General features: G+C 40.9%; 1 protein-coding gene across 1 annotated transcript; it reads right to left on the bottom strand.

The window, feature by feature from the left end:
* Window positions 1-1,907: 1,907 nt before the first annotated feature.
* PDCL3 (phosducin like 3) lies at window positions 1,908-13,968 on the bottom strand. The gene is made up of 6 exons (XM_077807108.1): window positions 13,812-13,968; window positions 10,296-10,428; window positions 6,558-6,648; window positions 5,576-5,719; window positions 4,510-4,718; window positions 1,908-2,229 (listed from the first exon to the last, which is right to left on the bottom strand). The coding sequence occupies exons 1-6, from the start codon at window positions 13,815-13,817 to the stop codon at window positions 2,087-2,089; spliced, it is 726 nt and encodes a 241-aa protein (XP_077663234.1). The 5' UTR covers window positions 13,818-13,968; the 3' UTR covers window positions 1,908-2,086.
* Between the last annotated feature and the right edge of the window lie 2,455 nt (window positions 13,969-16,423).

Below are 16,423 nucleotides of genomic sequence, written 5' to 3' on the forward strand. Positions count from 1 at the left end.
CTTCAGGTGTGGAAAAGGTGTTTCGTTTAAAATCACATTCAGTTTAAAAGCCAATAGCAGGTTTAAGTGTTTTGTGAAGGCTGAGGAAGTAACCAAGAATGTTTAATTTCTGAGTCTCCTTTTTTAACTGTATAGGATGGAGGAAAAAGGAGAATTGATGAGTTGAGTACAGGACACACATTGGATAGTCTACAGGGGATGTTGTGTATACCGCTGTTTTATTACTTCAGATGGACATTTATAAAACCCTCCCACCCCACTTTTCAAATGAGATGCACAATCAACATTTATACTTATGCACCAAAGCCTCTGCAAGACACACTGGAAGAATTTCTCTGCAACATACTGATCACTTCTGTGCTCTAGTACAGGGTGTAAGAAGAATTGCTCCAGATATGCAAAGACAAAACAGTCAAGTACACAGACAGGTATCAAATAGTCTGAGACAAGGAGAAGCATTTCAGTGTTTGTGTTGATAGAAGTTTGTTTGCATAGACAAGATTAATCTACAACTTAGTTTTTATGTTCAATCAGATCACTCAATTGGGTGAAAACTGATAATCTTGGAATTTTAAACAGGTATAGAGTAAGTAAATCAGGAACTTCTAATAACCCTTTCATAATACAAGAAGGGAACCATCCCCCAACAATGCACAGGTAGTATTGAGGCCAAAAGCAATTTTATATCTTTGTTCTCTATTTGTATTGCAGTAGCACCAAAGGATCAGAGTCCCCTTGAGTTAGACACTGTTCAACCCCACAGGAAGACAGACCCTGCGCCAAGATCTTACAACCTAATATGTAATTTATTTAAAATAGCAGTTCTTTGGTTAAGTTCCACTGATTCAGATAGAGGGGTCAAGCTGAAGAAGCCAAGATGAAAGCTTCCAGAGGCTAATCTCAATGCAATGCAAAGCAAAAGGATTTTAATGATTTTGGTTTTATACTTATTACATTTCTATACTCCCATAGAATCCATCAGCGACATAACAAAAGGTCTTTGGGTGAGCTTGTTAGCATAGTCACGTGCAGCTTATTAGCATACACATGTAGACAAATGAGAAGCGTAGGTGGACAGCAAGCCCAATCTGAAACAGGCATGCAGCTTTCTTAAATTTCAGAATATCTATAATTAGGATGGCATTTCAACTTTTTCTTTCCTCCTCCAAGGGATTTCTATTTTAACAAGTAGTATTTGTAGCAGACACTGGAACGCAAAGTTTTTACTTTAATACAAAAAAATGACAACTCTTAAGATTACTTCCATTGCAAATGAGAGGCACCAGTTTGGTAGCAACACTAATTTGATAAAGTTATAGCCTTAGTCAGCTGTGTATTCTCCAGGTCAGAGACTGTCCTTGAGGCAAGCTTGCCTCTCTCAGTGCCCAGAATAGACATCTTGATAAACAACAGGACTCTGAAGCCTGAACTTACTGCACTGTTGCAATAAATGGTGCACTGTAACTTAGATATGTATAATGTATTTACATGAATATAAAAAGAAAAGGAGTACTTGTGGCACCTTAGAGACTAACCAATTTATTTGAGCATAAGCTTTCATGAGCTACAGCTCACTTCGATAAGTGAGCTGTAGCTCATGAAAGCTTATGCTCAAATAAATTGGTTAGTCTCTAAGGTGCCACAAGTCCTCCTTTTCTTTTTGCGAATACAGACTAACACGGCTGTTACTCTGAAACATGAATATAAGTTACTTAAAATCAATACACTATGTACCATACCATTTGGTACTTAAACATGTAAGCCTCTCTCTGTCACAAAGATTTACCAAAACAAGAGGAAAAAGGATCACTCTTCCTACTATAACTATTTTTCAAAACGCAGGGTAAGATTTACTGTATTTCCATTTATAAAAGTCTTTCAAAAACTGTTCTGGATTTTAAACAAAGTTGTAATAGATAGCAGTTTTATTAGCAATTTCAAACTTTTTATCTTGAAAATCTATTCTTCCATAATTCAGAGCCTTCAGTGGAAAGATTAAAGTGTGACATCTGGGTTTCATCCAGTGTATTGGATATGAGCTTTGGCTGAAAATGTACTGTATCAATCGTACACGTTGGTATAGGAATTAATCATCTTCAGAGTCGCTGTCCCTCCTTGTTGGAACAGAGCTCCTGACTGAGGATATCAACTGGTCCTGGATCTGTTTCCTGGGGTTTTCTTCTAGATCGGTCTTGACTGCACCCGACTCTGAAATCTTCCACTCCAGTTCTACATGGAATTAAGAAAAAAAAAGAGTGCCCCATGAGGTTGGAGGAACAGCATATGCACTTTCAGGATCAGCCTTCTCTTTTCTGTAGCATACAAAGCCTTTACTATATGAAACATACAACATTTTACACACTGTGTTTGCAGATTGTCTTGTGAATTTTAAAGCATGTATGATACAGACTATTGCGTGGTGCACTCCAACTGGTGAAAACACTGCAAGAGGGTAAAAGTTTCTTGAGTTATATAATGACTGAGTGGTAGGAAGACACAAAGAATAGATTACTTAACAGAAGGAAAAAAACTGTAACAATTCCATTTACACATCTGAATTAGATATTTTTACAGGGAAACTTTAAAAATACAATTCAGCCACTTCCCGCACCCCTTGCGTGGATTAGATCCTTTACAAGAGAAGGATCTCCTTCCTGATAGCAGGCCTATTATTATATAGGCTCACATTGGATTTCTTCCTCGAAGTGGAAGAAAGTCAATACCACACATTCAGCAGAAGCCTCTCTCCTAGTCCTGCTGGCAATCCAATCATTAAAATCTAATTCTGTTAGACAAAAAGGAAATGAATATAACCTCACATTCTCCTCAATCACAGATAAATCACCCAGTTTCATAGACCAAAAGAAAAAGAATTCAGAGTGCAGAGGTGAACCTTATGTGATGACTAACCTGAGGTGGGTAACACTTATCCCCAGGAACCTGAAAATCAATTACTTTAGATACCAATTACTTTACATGAAGGGATGCATGCTTTGGATGTCCCTAAGCCTCTGACTGTCAGAAGCTGGGACTGGAAAACAGGGGATGGATCCCTTGATAAATTGCCCTGTTCTGTTCATTCCCTCTGAAGTACCTGGCACTGGCTAAAGTTGAAAGACAGGACACTGGGCTAGACGGACCATTGGTCTGACCCAGTATGGCCATTCTTATGTTCTTAGAAATGGAGAACTGATAAAAATAGAACCTTTAAATTATTTCTCACTTTGATGTACAACTAGCCAATCTCCACATTTAGATGTAGTTGTTCCCAAAGCAATGCTCTCATTAGTGAATTTTCCACTGGAAAGTCAGGAATGCTTACTGTAGAGTAATACACAGAGAATGTGAAAAGACCAGGATTTTAGTTAAACCACAACTTTGATTAGTGAAAGTCTATTAGCACGCTATTGCAAAATAGCTAAGTGATCTAGTTAAATACAGCGCTTGAAATGCCTTTTATTTGTGGTATACTTCGACGGCAGCCTCAAATTTATTTAAAGGTAACTGGACAGAAGCATTGAGAAATTTAACAATATCATTTTAAGTATAATAAAATCCCCTATTAAATCAGGCTAAAGGGTTTCATTCAGTTTCCAATATGCAGGAAGTATCGTTTTACAGCCAACATCCTTCATCTTGATGCACCATTTAAGAAGAATTTTGTTCCCCTTCCCTCCACTTTCAAAGAAATGCTTTTGCAGACAAGCTTGAAGAACAACAACATTCATAGGAATAAAACACCCAGTGCTGAAATACCTTGTCAGACCTCATGTACAGAGCACATGATATGCTTATCAAACATTTGCATCAAGTATGTTAAAAGGTTCAGTAACACTGGTGGTCTGTGCCTAGATTATTTGCAATAGGGGAATATGGACTAAACTGAGCCCTGACCTCCAGAGAAAAAGTAGCGTCCCCACCCCCACAGGGCACCTCATGTAAGTGCCTCCTGCCCACTCTAGAACAATGTGAGACTGCGACACTTTCTCTCAGAGCTCAGATTCAGGCTCTACTTCAGAGAGGTGAGAGAGACCCCAGCTACTGCCAGAGATGCAGAGGGGCGGGGAGATGGGGGAATCTTCAAGCTCCCAGCCCCAGTGGAGCTGGGGAAAACGTTGCCTCTTGGGAGGTATGGGCATAGTGACTAAGGAACAGAGTCCGTGGGTCAGGAAGGTAAGAGAGAAGAACTCTAACACCACACAACCGAGCAGCACAGGTTATAAGACAAGCGGAGGATGGTCAGGGAATTCAGGTACAAACAACTTTGGAGGGAAGAAATGACAGAAAGTGTGTATATATTTTACTGCTTAAAATATACTGTTGAATCAGAAGATGTACATGAGAAATGTAAATAATCATGTGACCTTTCTATTACACTTTTTTCCTCCTGTCACCAATTCCCAGCCCCTGCATTCTGAGGGTCAGTGCAAGCATAACATAGGGAAGATTAATTAAACTGGTTATTGACATTCTGCTTTTCCTCTACAAGATACTAGATCAGCTGCTTACCGTCTCTTGTCAGGTTCATGCCACCAAACACCAGGGGCCCAACAAACTGGGCCTTGATATCTCCTTCAAAGTATGTGAAAATTGTAGGCAGGTTCCTATCAGGGTAGTTGGGTATGCAGGTTGTAGAAATGGCTTTGATAAATTTGACGTCTGGGAACTTCCTGGCAAGTCCACTCAAATGCTGATTTATTAAGGTACAGAGGGGAATTCTGTTAAAAAAAAACAGATAAAAAGAAGAGCTAAGAGACAGAATATCAAGAGTAGTCCCTTCCACATGGAAAGTTAGAAGTACCAACCTATTTAACAGTACTTATGGAAATACAAATGTATAAAACAATGTATAGATATTACTACAGTGCCCATCACTCCAGTATACATGTAAGTTTAAAGCCATTAGAGTCATTTGTTACAGTAGCTGAACTAAGATTTCCCACTCTTATTATAGAACAAAGTTAGTTTACAAGATGCCATTTCTGTGACTAGTGCATGCTAAAAAAGTAGACACAAGGTGGAGAGAAATAACAGCTTTTTAAAGAAAAGAATCAAACTTCTATTTGTATTGTTAAATGAACAAAATATTGTGTGCTGTGAAGAGCTGATTAGTGTAATTTAAATTAAAGACAATGAACAAGCAAGTTTTTAGAATCATTTCTATAACACACAGATTTATTTCTAAAAGTAGTGACAACTTCCTTGGAAAGCTACTTTATAATGTCAGTGGGGTTGAGTACCTTGCTCACCCAAATTTTGCGCAACAAAAGATGGGCCACATAGAACTCCATTGGATAGGTAAGGAAGCTGGTGATCTCGTGTGCATAGCCTCAAGTGCTTTTATACAGAAAAGGATTAAGTCTGTCCCCAGAAGCTCTCTGTAGTGAAGTTTCAGTAGACTTTGGTCGTAAGCGATAAGCGTAAGGAGTGTGGTTTTCCTTAATTTTAACTGATAGAATTCTGAAATTAATTCTTTCAAAATGGCCATAAGACAGTTATTCACTTGTCTAACGGTATTAGCATTGTTCACTAATAGCATCTGAAAATGCTAAGTGTTTAAAAACAGCTTACTTACCCTTGTTTGTAAAGATGCAGGATTACCCATATACCCTTGCCAGCTTTGGTAACTTCTTGAACATAATCCTGTCCTGAAATCTCCAGAATTTCCCCAAATTTGTTCTTTATTTGAGTTGCTTTCCATTCTGCTATCCTTTGCTGTCTATACAACAAGGAGGGGAACGATGGAAGAGAAATCAAACAAACAGATACACTTGTATAACAGAGCAATGATTAGACAATCAAAGTTACGGGTTTTGAAGCCTAGTCTGCAGAGATGAAGTGTACAGGTCTCTAAGCACCAGGGTAGTGAAGGAGAGTTTACATAGTTTTGCATTTAAATATAAGAGCAGTGTAAAATTGATTAATGTTTGTATCACAGTGGAATAAAGTCACAATATTCAGCTTTAGACATTGTGCATAAAAATATATTTTGTCCCTGAGATAGAGTTAAGTAGTTAAAAATACTTAAGGACGAGCTCTCCACTATCCTGCACCTTGAGCTGTCATTTATAGCTATACAAAATATTATCAAATCAGAAAGACAGAGTTTTTAGACTTCCACACTAAACAGATATAAATGACTGCTCAAGGAAAAACATGGTAGAGATTCAGACCCAAAATCTCTTTTCCTCAGTTTCATTAAGGCCAAAATTTTTAGACGTCTTCAATAAGTTAGGTGCTGAACCCAAGATCTGATCTGCGGAGGCTCTTTGCACCCATTGACTTCAACTTGGGTTATGCATTAAGAGTACCTATGAAAAATGGAACCCTAAATAGGGTATCCAAGATGTAGACCCAAGTGGCTTAGTTAAGGATATTAAGAAGTCTTTCAGATTAGGGTACAAACCCCAGATTTTCCAGCTCCCTGTCTTGGGCCTTATTAAGGACATCCTTCCTCGCCTTCTCTTCAGGAAAATGGAATTCCAATTGCATTGTATTAGAGTGCAAGGAGGTAACCAACATAGTTTCATTTAGACAATTCTGCAAACTGCTCTCACCTGTACATTTTGATAGCTTGCTCATCTTCCTCATTAAACTCATCTTCATTTTCTTCTAGCTCCTCCAAAGTCATGTCTTCATATGTTTTCACTGGAGGGGGAGAAATATACGATTAGCAATATTCCACAAGAGAAGAAAGATTAACCTGTGCAAGTTTGTAACCCCACGTCATGCATTTTTCCTCTTGAGAAAATGCATGTTATTTTCTGCTGTTTTTCTAAGCTATTGAACAAGATAACACAGTAAGACCACTTACAATGATCGGAGAAGGGAGTTGAGAAACCCTCAAACTCAGCCCTTAGAGCGGAAAGAGGGATAGTCAGAGCTTTATCAGCACTCCTCTCCACAGATTTACAATTGTAAATATCTGGGATATAACTGCAAATACTTGATCAAAGTTACTAAAGTGAAACTTTTCCCTTCTAAGCATCAGTTCTTGTTGATTATCCTGTGATCCCACTGAACAAACATGTACTGCATTACAAATAAGGTTCTAACAATTTAAACAAGTCACGAAATTTAGGATTACAGTCACCAGCCTCACACCATCATCAGCTCTGTTCCCTTGCCTCTATCCCAGGGTTATTTGAATATTTTGCAAATTCATAACTATAGCCAAGCCGAACCTTATTTTAGACAATTATATCTGTTTCTTTTGAAAATCAATAAGCAGAATAAGTCCAGAGAAGTATATCACATCATGGAATGGGCCATCCAAATAGCCTTAGAGAACCTGCTTCAATACAGAAACAAAAACCCCTCCAACCGCACCCCCCTTATTGTAGCCTACCACCCTGTACTGGAACCCATATGGGGTACTATCAAACTAATGACCTCCTGAGGTCTCGTCCAACCCTAATTTTCTATGATTCTATGAACTACAACCCATTCTCAACGGGGACCCCATCCTGAAATAAGTCTTTCCTGACACACACACCCTGGCCTTCAAACAACCCCCAAGCCTCTCCAAGCTCATCATCAGAATGAAGCTCCCCAAATACCCGGACACACCAGCTCAAAGCAGCACCAGAACCTGCCAGAACAGATGCAAAACCTGCAGACATATCTCCACTGCTACAATGATCATCACTCACCAAAGCATATCTTTCAAGATCCAGGGATCCGACACATGCCTATCACACCATGTGGTGTACCTCATCCAGGGCACTAAATGCCCCATTAGCAACTATGTGGGTGAAACCAGATCATCACTATGCTCTCAAATGAACTCTCATAGGAAAATGATAAAAGACACACACAAAAAACTATCACCAGTAGGTGGGTACTTTCCACAAAGCGATCGCTCTATAGCTGACCTAGCCGTCCTTATCCTCAAAGGAAACCTGCACAACACTTTCAAAAGATGAGCCTGGGAGCTTAAATTAGTGTCTAGCAAAGTTATGAGAAATTATGGACTGAACACAGACACTAGATTTATGACTTATTACAACAACAATCTGTAACCCACATCCCCCTTTTTGTCCCATGACTGCAGAGGCATTAATGGGCCTCAAACAGTCCCTTAGTATAAGTGCTAACTTCTTACGCAAAACAATCTGTTCCACCTGTTCAGAATATCTTTCCCAGACCTGAAGAGGAGCTGTGCGTGTCTGGAAAGCTTGCCTCTCTCACTAACAGAAGCTGGTCCAAAAAAAGATAACACCTCACCCACCTGCTCTCTCCAATAACCTGGGACTAACATGTCTGCAACTGTACTACATACAACAATGGAAGATTTCAAATATAGCCACCTGAAATGGAAAATCCACAACATGAGGAAAAAGGAAACAAAAAACTTAATAGCAATATCTACTTTCTGAACAAATGCAAGAAACAAAACAGTGGTTACGGGTCTATTACAGGAGTGGGTGGGTGAGGTTCTCTGGCCTGCGGTATGCAGTTCAGTCTAAGGTCAGAAGGGACCATCATGATCGTCTAACGTCTATGAGTTTTCAAATGATACCTCACAAGGCATATTTTGTACAAAGATTATTACAATAGCGTGTAGAGGGTGAATTCAGGGGTGCTGAGTGTCATAACCGTATATGGACACACAGACCAATGAACTTTTTTTCCCCCATAGATAATAAATCAAATTTTAAAGATAAAGTAAGAAAAATGCTGCTTGAGAATTTACTAGAGCCAAAGTCCAGTGATTTAGATTTGTTACAAACGGACTAGTAAATGAATAGGAAAAACATGTATGACTTATTGATTTAAAGATATTTACTTTGTATATTTTGACATGTGATGTTCACAATTTATCTTTTAACAGCTCATAAAGCTTTAACTTTCATGACAGTAGAAATTGAGATTCGATCACAAAATAATTGTCTGCCCCCTCCCCTCCCCCCACCAATAATTTCTGGTAACTGTGGGAATTAAAAATCTATAAAAGAAATCTAAAAATTGCAGAAAAACCAATAGATAATATCTGCCAAAGTTGTAAAAAAAAAAAAAAAATGAATTCTGCCAATTCTGCTATGTTGTAACAAGCAAAACATGTCATATGAGGCCTACTCTTGGTATCCCCTAAGTTACAGGAGAAAAGGTTGTTTTTCATTTGGACATTTTAAAGTGATTGGCAGGGTGGATTTGATTTAAATCAAATCAAACTGATTTAAATCACTACTCAGGAAGACTTAATTTAATCATGGATTTCTACATAAAAGTGCATTCTTGTTGGTTGTTATAACCTTAATACATATTCTTCACAACTCAGAGATAGATGTAGGTTTCATTTTTAGAAGGTACACACTATACATTTTTAAACAGGGATTTATTTTGAAAACATTTCAGATTAGTTTTACACCTATATCAGAAAATGAATGATTGTTTGGTTATTTCATTTACCAAAAGGTAATTGAAGCAGATATTTATGAAGTCATTAGGAGGTGAACTATCATTAATAGGATTTTCTTGCCATACTATATTAGGAGGAGAACACCACCAGACAGACATTTAAATTGTTTTATTTAACTAAAACAACAACCTTAAGTATTCTGGATTTTTTTCTTCAACAGCAAACATATAATAGTTTAACAAGCATATGTCCCTCGCTTCTCACATTTATTTCCAGACTTCTTCTCCTTGTCCAGATCTATTCTGCCCCCAACAATCTTCTATTCACTGAATCTTTCGAAATTTTAGAGAGAGGTAAGGGATTGACTCTGTGTACACAAATTTGCAGAGGGACAGCAGAGTTGAGGTCTGTTATTCTCACCTCTATATATTATGTTATTTATTTAAAAACATTTTTGCTGTTAACAAGCATGTTACTTCTGGAGACACAAATCCAGTTTGAGAACTGCAAAACTAAGCATCTCTGATGGTATCTTCTAGACTGAGCACTGAGTCCCATTGGGTAGATAGAAAGATTAACCTAAATAATCTATACAGAAGCCTGTGGAACCCCATAAAATTGGGTCCCTAATCCATGAATTATTGGAACTCATTTACAAAACTTTTCTTAAACATTACTTGAATATATTGTCTCATACTACAGAATTAGAATTTATAATCCCTATTCCATGATGAGAGATCTTTGAGCTACAATGTATCTTAATCAAAACTATCTTTAGATCGGATTTTTTTGATAAAATGCTTTTTGAGGAAAAAACCTACGGGGGGAAAAAAAATCAAATAATTGATTTTTATCTACCATGGTCACTGGACATGCTAATACAGCAGTGGCTCAGGATTTAGCTTTCTGCTCCTCTTATTTCCTGATCACTCACCAACAGAGTTCTGCTGAAGTCTTTGCTGCTCCTGCTCCTCCACTGCCTCCTCATGCTCTTTCGGCTTTTCCTTGGAAGGGAGGATGCCCTTCTTACGCAAAATGTCATTCCACTCTGTATCTGCACTAGGGTCCTAAAACAGAACAAAATGGAGGATGTGTATGTTTCACACTGAAGGAACACTTCTACCACGTCCACAACTGAGCCCCAATCAGCTTTGCTTTTTTGTTGTTGTTGTTGTTGAGGGGGAGGATGTGCGGGTTGGATTCCCCCCCGAGACATACCACATTACTGGAGTAGTGATTTTGTTGTGCCTGCAACTGAAAACACACACAGATTCTCCTGATGATGGATTTCTGTTCAGGCCTGAACAGGGGATAGTGCCTTGCAAAGAAGCTGGTACCTTGCTCCACCCCTGTAGGGTTTTGAGGTAGGATGGAAAGAAGGGCTTCTGCAGGTTCTCAAAAGAAGAATGCTGCAGCACAGTTTGTAACTCTCTTACTTGGGGAAAGGAAAGATGATCTGGGTGGGAGGGCAGGGAAAGAAGAAGCAGGGTGTCTGCATGCATGCATCCGATGAAGTGGGCTGTAGACCACGAAAGCTTATGCTCAAATAAATTTGTTAGTTTCTAAGGTGTCACAAGTACTCCTGTTCTTTTTGTGGATACAGACTAACATGGCTGCTACTCTGAAACCCGTCTGTATCAGGAGTTTGCTTTTCCTTAAAAAAAAAAAAAAAAAAAAGACAACAGAGGTCACAGGACCTGTGACCTCCCTATGGGCACAGCTAGCTAGAAAAAAAGAAAAGAAAATTTCCTTTTTTTCCAATCAGAAAATATTCACCAACTGTGCAAATAGCAGTTCTCCAATAATCGCTCCTGTCACACTGGCTTTTTCAACCCAAAGAAGTTTCACCAGTTTAACTTAAAATAGATTTTAAAACCAATTTTTTTAAAATTGCACCAGTCTGTGAAAAAACACATTTATTTGGGTTTAGCTCAGATCACTACGGAATCAAGTTTAGCTAAATCTACGTAAGCATCTTGAACCAAAACAGGGTTTTGTACTGGTTTAAACAAACAAACCTTTATATAAAAGGTGTGTGGAGACAAGGACTAATTTAAGGTTCAGAACATACTGGGTTTGGGATTCCAACAAAACAGAAGCAGTAGGTACTTTTGTCATTTCCTTCCAGGTGGGAACTTTTTTTAAAAAAAGTCTGTTCTTGCAATTTGTTATTGTTCATTGGCAACATTTAGATGTAATGCCTAACTTTTCCAACAGTTTGTTTTACTATCTGAACAGAAAGATATCAAAGTAAGTTGTAAAAAATAATACTGTTTTTAATACATACAGCCACCACTAACCAGAACCAAAGTGATTTTATATCCCTCTCAGGATAAGACAAAGGAACGCTGAACAGAGGGTCAGACGCATAACACATACTATACACCTTGGAGTTATAATAAAATTGTGGGAGTCAGGGGAGTTGATTTAGGTTTTCTTTATTTTGAGATTTATAGATGTCTGCTCCCCACATGTACTTGAAAGAGCGGTGTGTAATTAAGGCAATGAACTGGGACTGAGGACATATAGGTTAAATTAGTGGCTCTGCCATACACTCCTTGTTCCTTAGTTCAAGTCTACACCATGGGACTAATGCTTCCTTACTTTGTTAATTCAGGGAGTCACTCAAATACTTGCATGTTTCCCATCACTTCAGTATCTGTATAGATTACTTGGGTGACTAATGCAAGATGTACTTCTATAAACTCTCCAGACAATATAGCTTTGGAAGATCGAGATGGGCTCTATCTTTCTGGGTCACAGATCAATAGCACTGTAATTTCCTATTGCAATTTCAAATTTTGTAGGTGCACAAGTGCCACTGAAGGCAGAAATCGGCCAGCAAAATTGTATTATTCGTGGTGATGCACAAGCCAGAAACAATTCAAGTAGGTTTCCAGAGCCCGGGTGTATTTGTAAGTCTGTCACCTAGGAAAACAAACCAACTTTTTTTCTTGTAAGCCAAACAAATTTCATCTGAGCTCTGAGACAATAAACAATCAGTTCCACAATGTTACCCAGACTAAGACCACACTTTACATAAGCATTAACCTTTCTGACTGCAAGATCTTGTGGCAGACAATGCTTTGCAGGACATCAAAATAAAGACAAAGCATGTCAGTACATGTCAAGTCACCATTTACACAGTTTCAGAGTAACAGCCATGTTAGTCTGTATTCACAAAAAGGAGTACTTGTGGCACCTTAAAAACTAACCAATTTATTTCAGCATAAGCTTTCGTGAGCTACAGCTCACTTCATCGGATGCATACTGTGGAAACTGCAGAAGACATATACACAGAGACCATGAAACAATACCTCCTCCCACCCCACTCTCCTGCTGGTAATAGCTTATCTAAAGTGATCATCAAGTTGGGCCACACACACACAACTTGATGATCACTTTAGATAAGCTATTACCAGCAGGAGAGTGAGGTGGGAGGGGGTATTGTTTCATGGTCTCTGTGTATATAATGTCTTCTGCAGTTTCCACAGTATGCATCCGATGAAGTGAGCTGTAGCTCACGAAAGCTCATGCTCAAATAAATTGGTTAGTCTCTAAGGTGCCACAAGTACTCTTTTTCTTTTTGCGAATACAGACTAACACGGCTGTTACTCTGAAACCTGGCTTTATTCTGAGGCAGTATTGGAATTTTTCACTTGTAATAAATATGATTGTGGTCAGGCTAAGCTCAGGGCCTGGTACCCCGCCCTTCTCCCTGCCTCTTCAGCCCACAGCGTGGGAAGTGTGTTTTGACAGAGTTGAAGTTTCCTGTAGTGCTGCTGTAGTTGTGTGGACCCCAGGATATTAGAGAGACAAGGTGGGTGAGGTCATCTCTTTTATTTGGACCAACTTCCACAGGCGAAAGAAACAAGCCTGGGAGCCACTCAGTGCTGTCCTTCCGGGCTGCTCCATAGCGTGTCCCTCCCCAACAGAAGCCGGTCCAGCAGCAGATGTCATCGCACCCATCCTGTCTCGCCGCCCGAGTGGGAGCCCAGCCCCAATGCTGCAGGCCCCCGCTGGCTATTAGCAAGGCAAGACGCGTGCCCAGATCAGGCGGAAGGGGAGTCGCGACGGAGGCTTTTCCCCCTTGCAAGGAGCAACCCCCACGCAACATTTTGTAACCCGAGACCCAGGAAGTGCAAAGCGAGCCCGCAGCGCGCTCCTTATGTGGCCATGGCTGGCCAGCGCTCCCCCCGCCCCGCCTTGCAGCCCGGCCAGCGCACAGCGGCGCCCTGCCCGCGGGAGGCCCCGAGCGAGCCCCCGGCTGCGCCGAGCGGAGCAGGCCCCTTACGGGCCACGCTGCAGCTGGGGCCAGGAGACACCCCCCTCCCCGCCGATCCCCGCCAGGGGCGGCCGGATCCAGGCCGCAGCGCGGGGGCTTTGCGAGCCCTTCCCCCGGCCTGCCTGCCTCCCCGGGGACCTCCCCACGGCGCTCGCGGCTCCTCACCTGCATTTTGTCCCCGAAACTGCAGCTGCAGGGGCGCCTCCCCGGGGCCGGCCGCAGGGCAAGTTCCCCCGCCTACGCTCAGCCCCCACGTGCCGCTCCTCGGTCCTGCGGGTCCCCGGGAGCAGGAAACTGTGTAAGGCGGCGGGAGCGGCGGCTTCCGGGGTAGCCTTGTAAGGACAGACAGGGGCGGTAGGGACACCCGGGGTTACTCCCCACTTCGCATTCGCACCCCGTGGGGCTGGCGGAGAGCGGGCGCCCGGCCCTAGGGCGCGGGGATCCGGCCCTAATCAAGGATTTCATAATCTGCCTTAAGAAGAACAGGAGTACTTGTGGCACCTTAGAGACTAACCAATTTATTTGAGCATGAGCTTTGGTGAGCTACAGCTCACTTCATCGGATGCATACAATAAAGTGAGCTGTAGCTCACCACAGCTTATGCTCAAACAAATTGGTTAGTCTCTAAGGTGCCACAAGTACCCCTTTTCTTTTTGCGGATACAGACTAACACGGCTGCTCTCTGAAACCTGTCATAATCTTCCTTGTAACTCTAGTGTTACGCGTGAAGCGGTCTGCTCGCACAGCAGAGCTCAGGGCCCTCTCACAGGCCTAGATGAAGTGGATTCTGCTAGAGAATGCCAAACCTGTCCTCGCTCTGAGACAGGAACCCTCTCCAGGTATTGAACTGATCTCTATCGGAGTGCAATGGAGTGGCGATCCCAGGCTGTCCGTATTAAAATGTCCTTTGCATTTATCAAAATCATAATTCAAAAAGTCTTGGAGACAACCTGGGGGAATTATCTGCAAGCCTTCCCCTTCACAGATAAAGAGGAATTGATAACAGAACTAAGAATGACTGTTTAGGTGCAAGTGATCATAGTTTGAGTACATTTGTTATGTGCAAACACAATCAAGTCCAAACCAGTAGCTTCACTTGCTTTTAAAAGGGCTGGTTTTGTAAAATCAAAAACAATTAGGAGCTGAATCAACTGGTGGAAAGTTTTCACATTTTTCTGTTTAAAAATTTCTGGTTGGGAATTTTTTAATAAGAGTACACCAGCCTGGCTTAGAGGAGAAGTGAAAGCAACTATAAAAGATTTATATAAAAATAAATGCAGAATGAATGTAAAGTAGAAGGTAGGAAGTGTAGAAAATTGATAAGGAAAACAAAAAGACACAAGGAGAAATCTGTGACTAGCAGTGTGAAAGACCATAAAAAGGAATGTTTTAAGTATGTCAAGAACAAAAACAATGGTACTGGTCTGTTACTGATAGAATTGTCAACAATAATGCAGGAAAGGCAGAAGTATAAAATAAATATTTCTGCCCTGTGTTGTGGGGGGAGGGAGGTCAAAAAACAAGATGTATTCACATTATCCACTCCAAGAGTAACTAGTAAGGTTACAAAAAGAAAAGGAGTACTTGTGGCACCTTAGAGACTAACCAATTTATTTGAGCATGAGCTTTCGTGAGCTACAGCTCACTTCATCGGATGCATACCGTGGAAACTGCAGCAGACATTATATACACACAGAGATCATGAAACAATACCTCCTCCCACCCCACTGTCCTGCTGGTAATAGCTTATCTAAAGTGATCATCAAGTTGGGCCATTTCCAGCACAAATCCAGGTTTTCTCACCCTCCACCCCCCCCCCCCCAAACTCACTCTCCTGCTGGTAATAGCCCATCCAAAGTGACAACTCTCTTCACAATGTGCATGATAATCAAGGTGGGCCATTTCCAGCACAAATCCAGGTTTTCTCACCCCCCCACCCCCATACACACACAAACTCACTCTCCTGCTGGTAATAGCTCATCCAAAGTGACCACTCTCCCTACAATGTGCACGGTAATCAAGGTGGGCCATGTCCAGCACAAATCCAGGCTTTCTCACCCCCCCCCCCCGCTTTTTTTCCCGGGGACACACACACAACACACAAACTCACTCTCCTGCTGGCAATAGCTCATCCAAACTGACCACTCTCCAAGTTTAAATCCAAGTTTAACCAGAACGTCGGGGGGAGGGGGGTAGGAAAAAACAAGAGGAAATAGGCTACCTTGCATAATGACTTAGCCACTCCCAGTCTCTATTTAAGCCTAAATTAATAGTATCCAATTTGCAAATGAATTCCAATTCAGCAGTTTCTCGCTGGAGTCTGGATTTGAAGTTTTTTTGTTTTAAGATAGCGACCTTCATGTCTGTGATTGCGTGACCAGAGAGACTGAAGTGTTCTCCGACTGGTTTATGAATGTTATAATTCTTGACATCTGATTTGTGTCCATTTATTCTTTTACGTAGAGACTGTCCAATTTGACCAATGTTACCAGCAGGATAGTGAGTTTGTGTGTGTGGTTTTTGGAGGGTGAGAAAACCTGGATTTGTGCTGGAAATGGCCCAACTTGATGATCACTTTAGATAAGCTATTACCAGCAGGACAGTGGGGTGGGAGGAGGTATTATTTCATGATCTCTGTGTGTATATAATGTCTGCTGCAGTTTCCACAGTATGCATCCGATGAAGAGAGCTGTAGCTCACGAAAGCTCATGCTCAAATAAATTGGTTAGTCTCTAAGGTGCCACAAGTACTCCTTTTCTTTTTGCGAATACAGACTA

This window comes from Eretmochelys imbricata, chromosome 1 (genome assembly GCF_965152235.1).
Source record: "Eretmochelys imbricata isolate rEreImb1 chromosome 1, rEreImb1.hap1, whole genome shotgun sequence".
Classification (NCBI taxonomy): domain Eukaryota; kingdom Metazoa; phylum Chordata; order Testudines; family Cheloniidae; genus Eretmochelys; species Eretmochelys imbricata.

Coding starts and splice junctions, on each gene's coding strand:
- PDCL3 (XM_077807108.1), bottom strand. Junction 5,720..6,557: donor CAAGCTATCAAAATGTACAG/GTGAGAGCAGTT, acceptor CTTGTTGTATAG/ACAGCAAAGGATAGCAGAAT. Junction 4,719..5,575: donor CTGCATCTTTACAAACAAGG/GTAAGTAAGCTG, acceptor TTTTTTTAACAG/AATTCCCCTCTGTACCTTAA.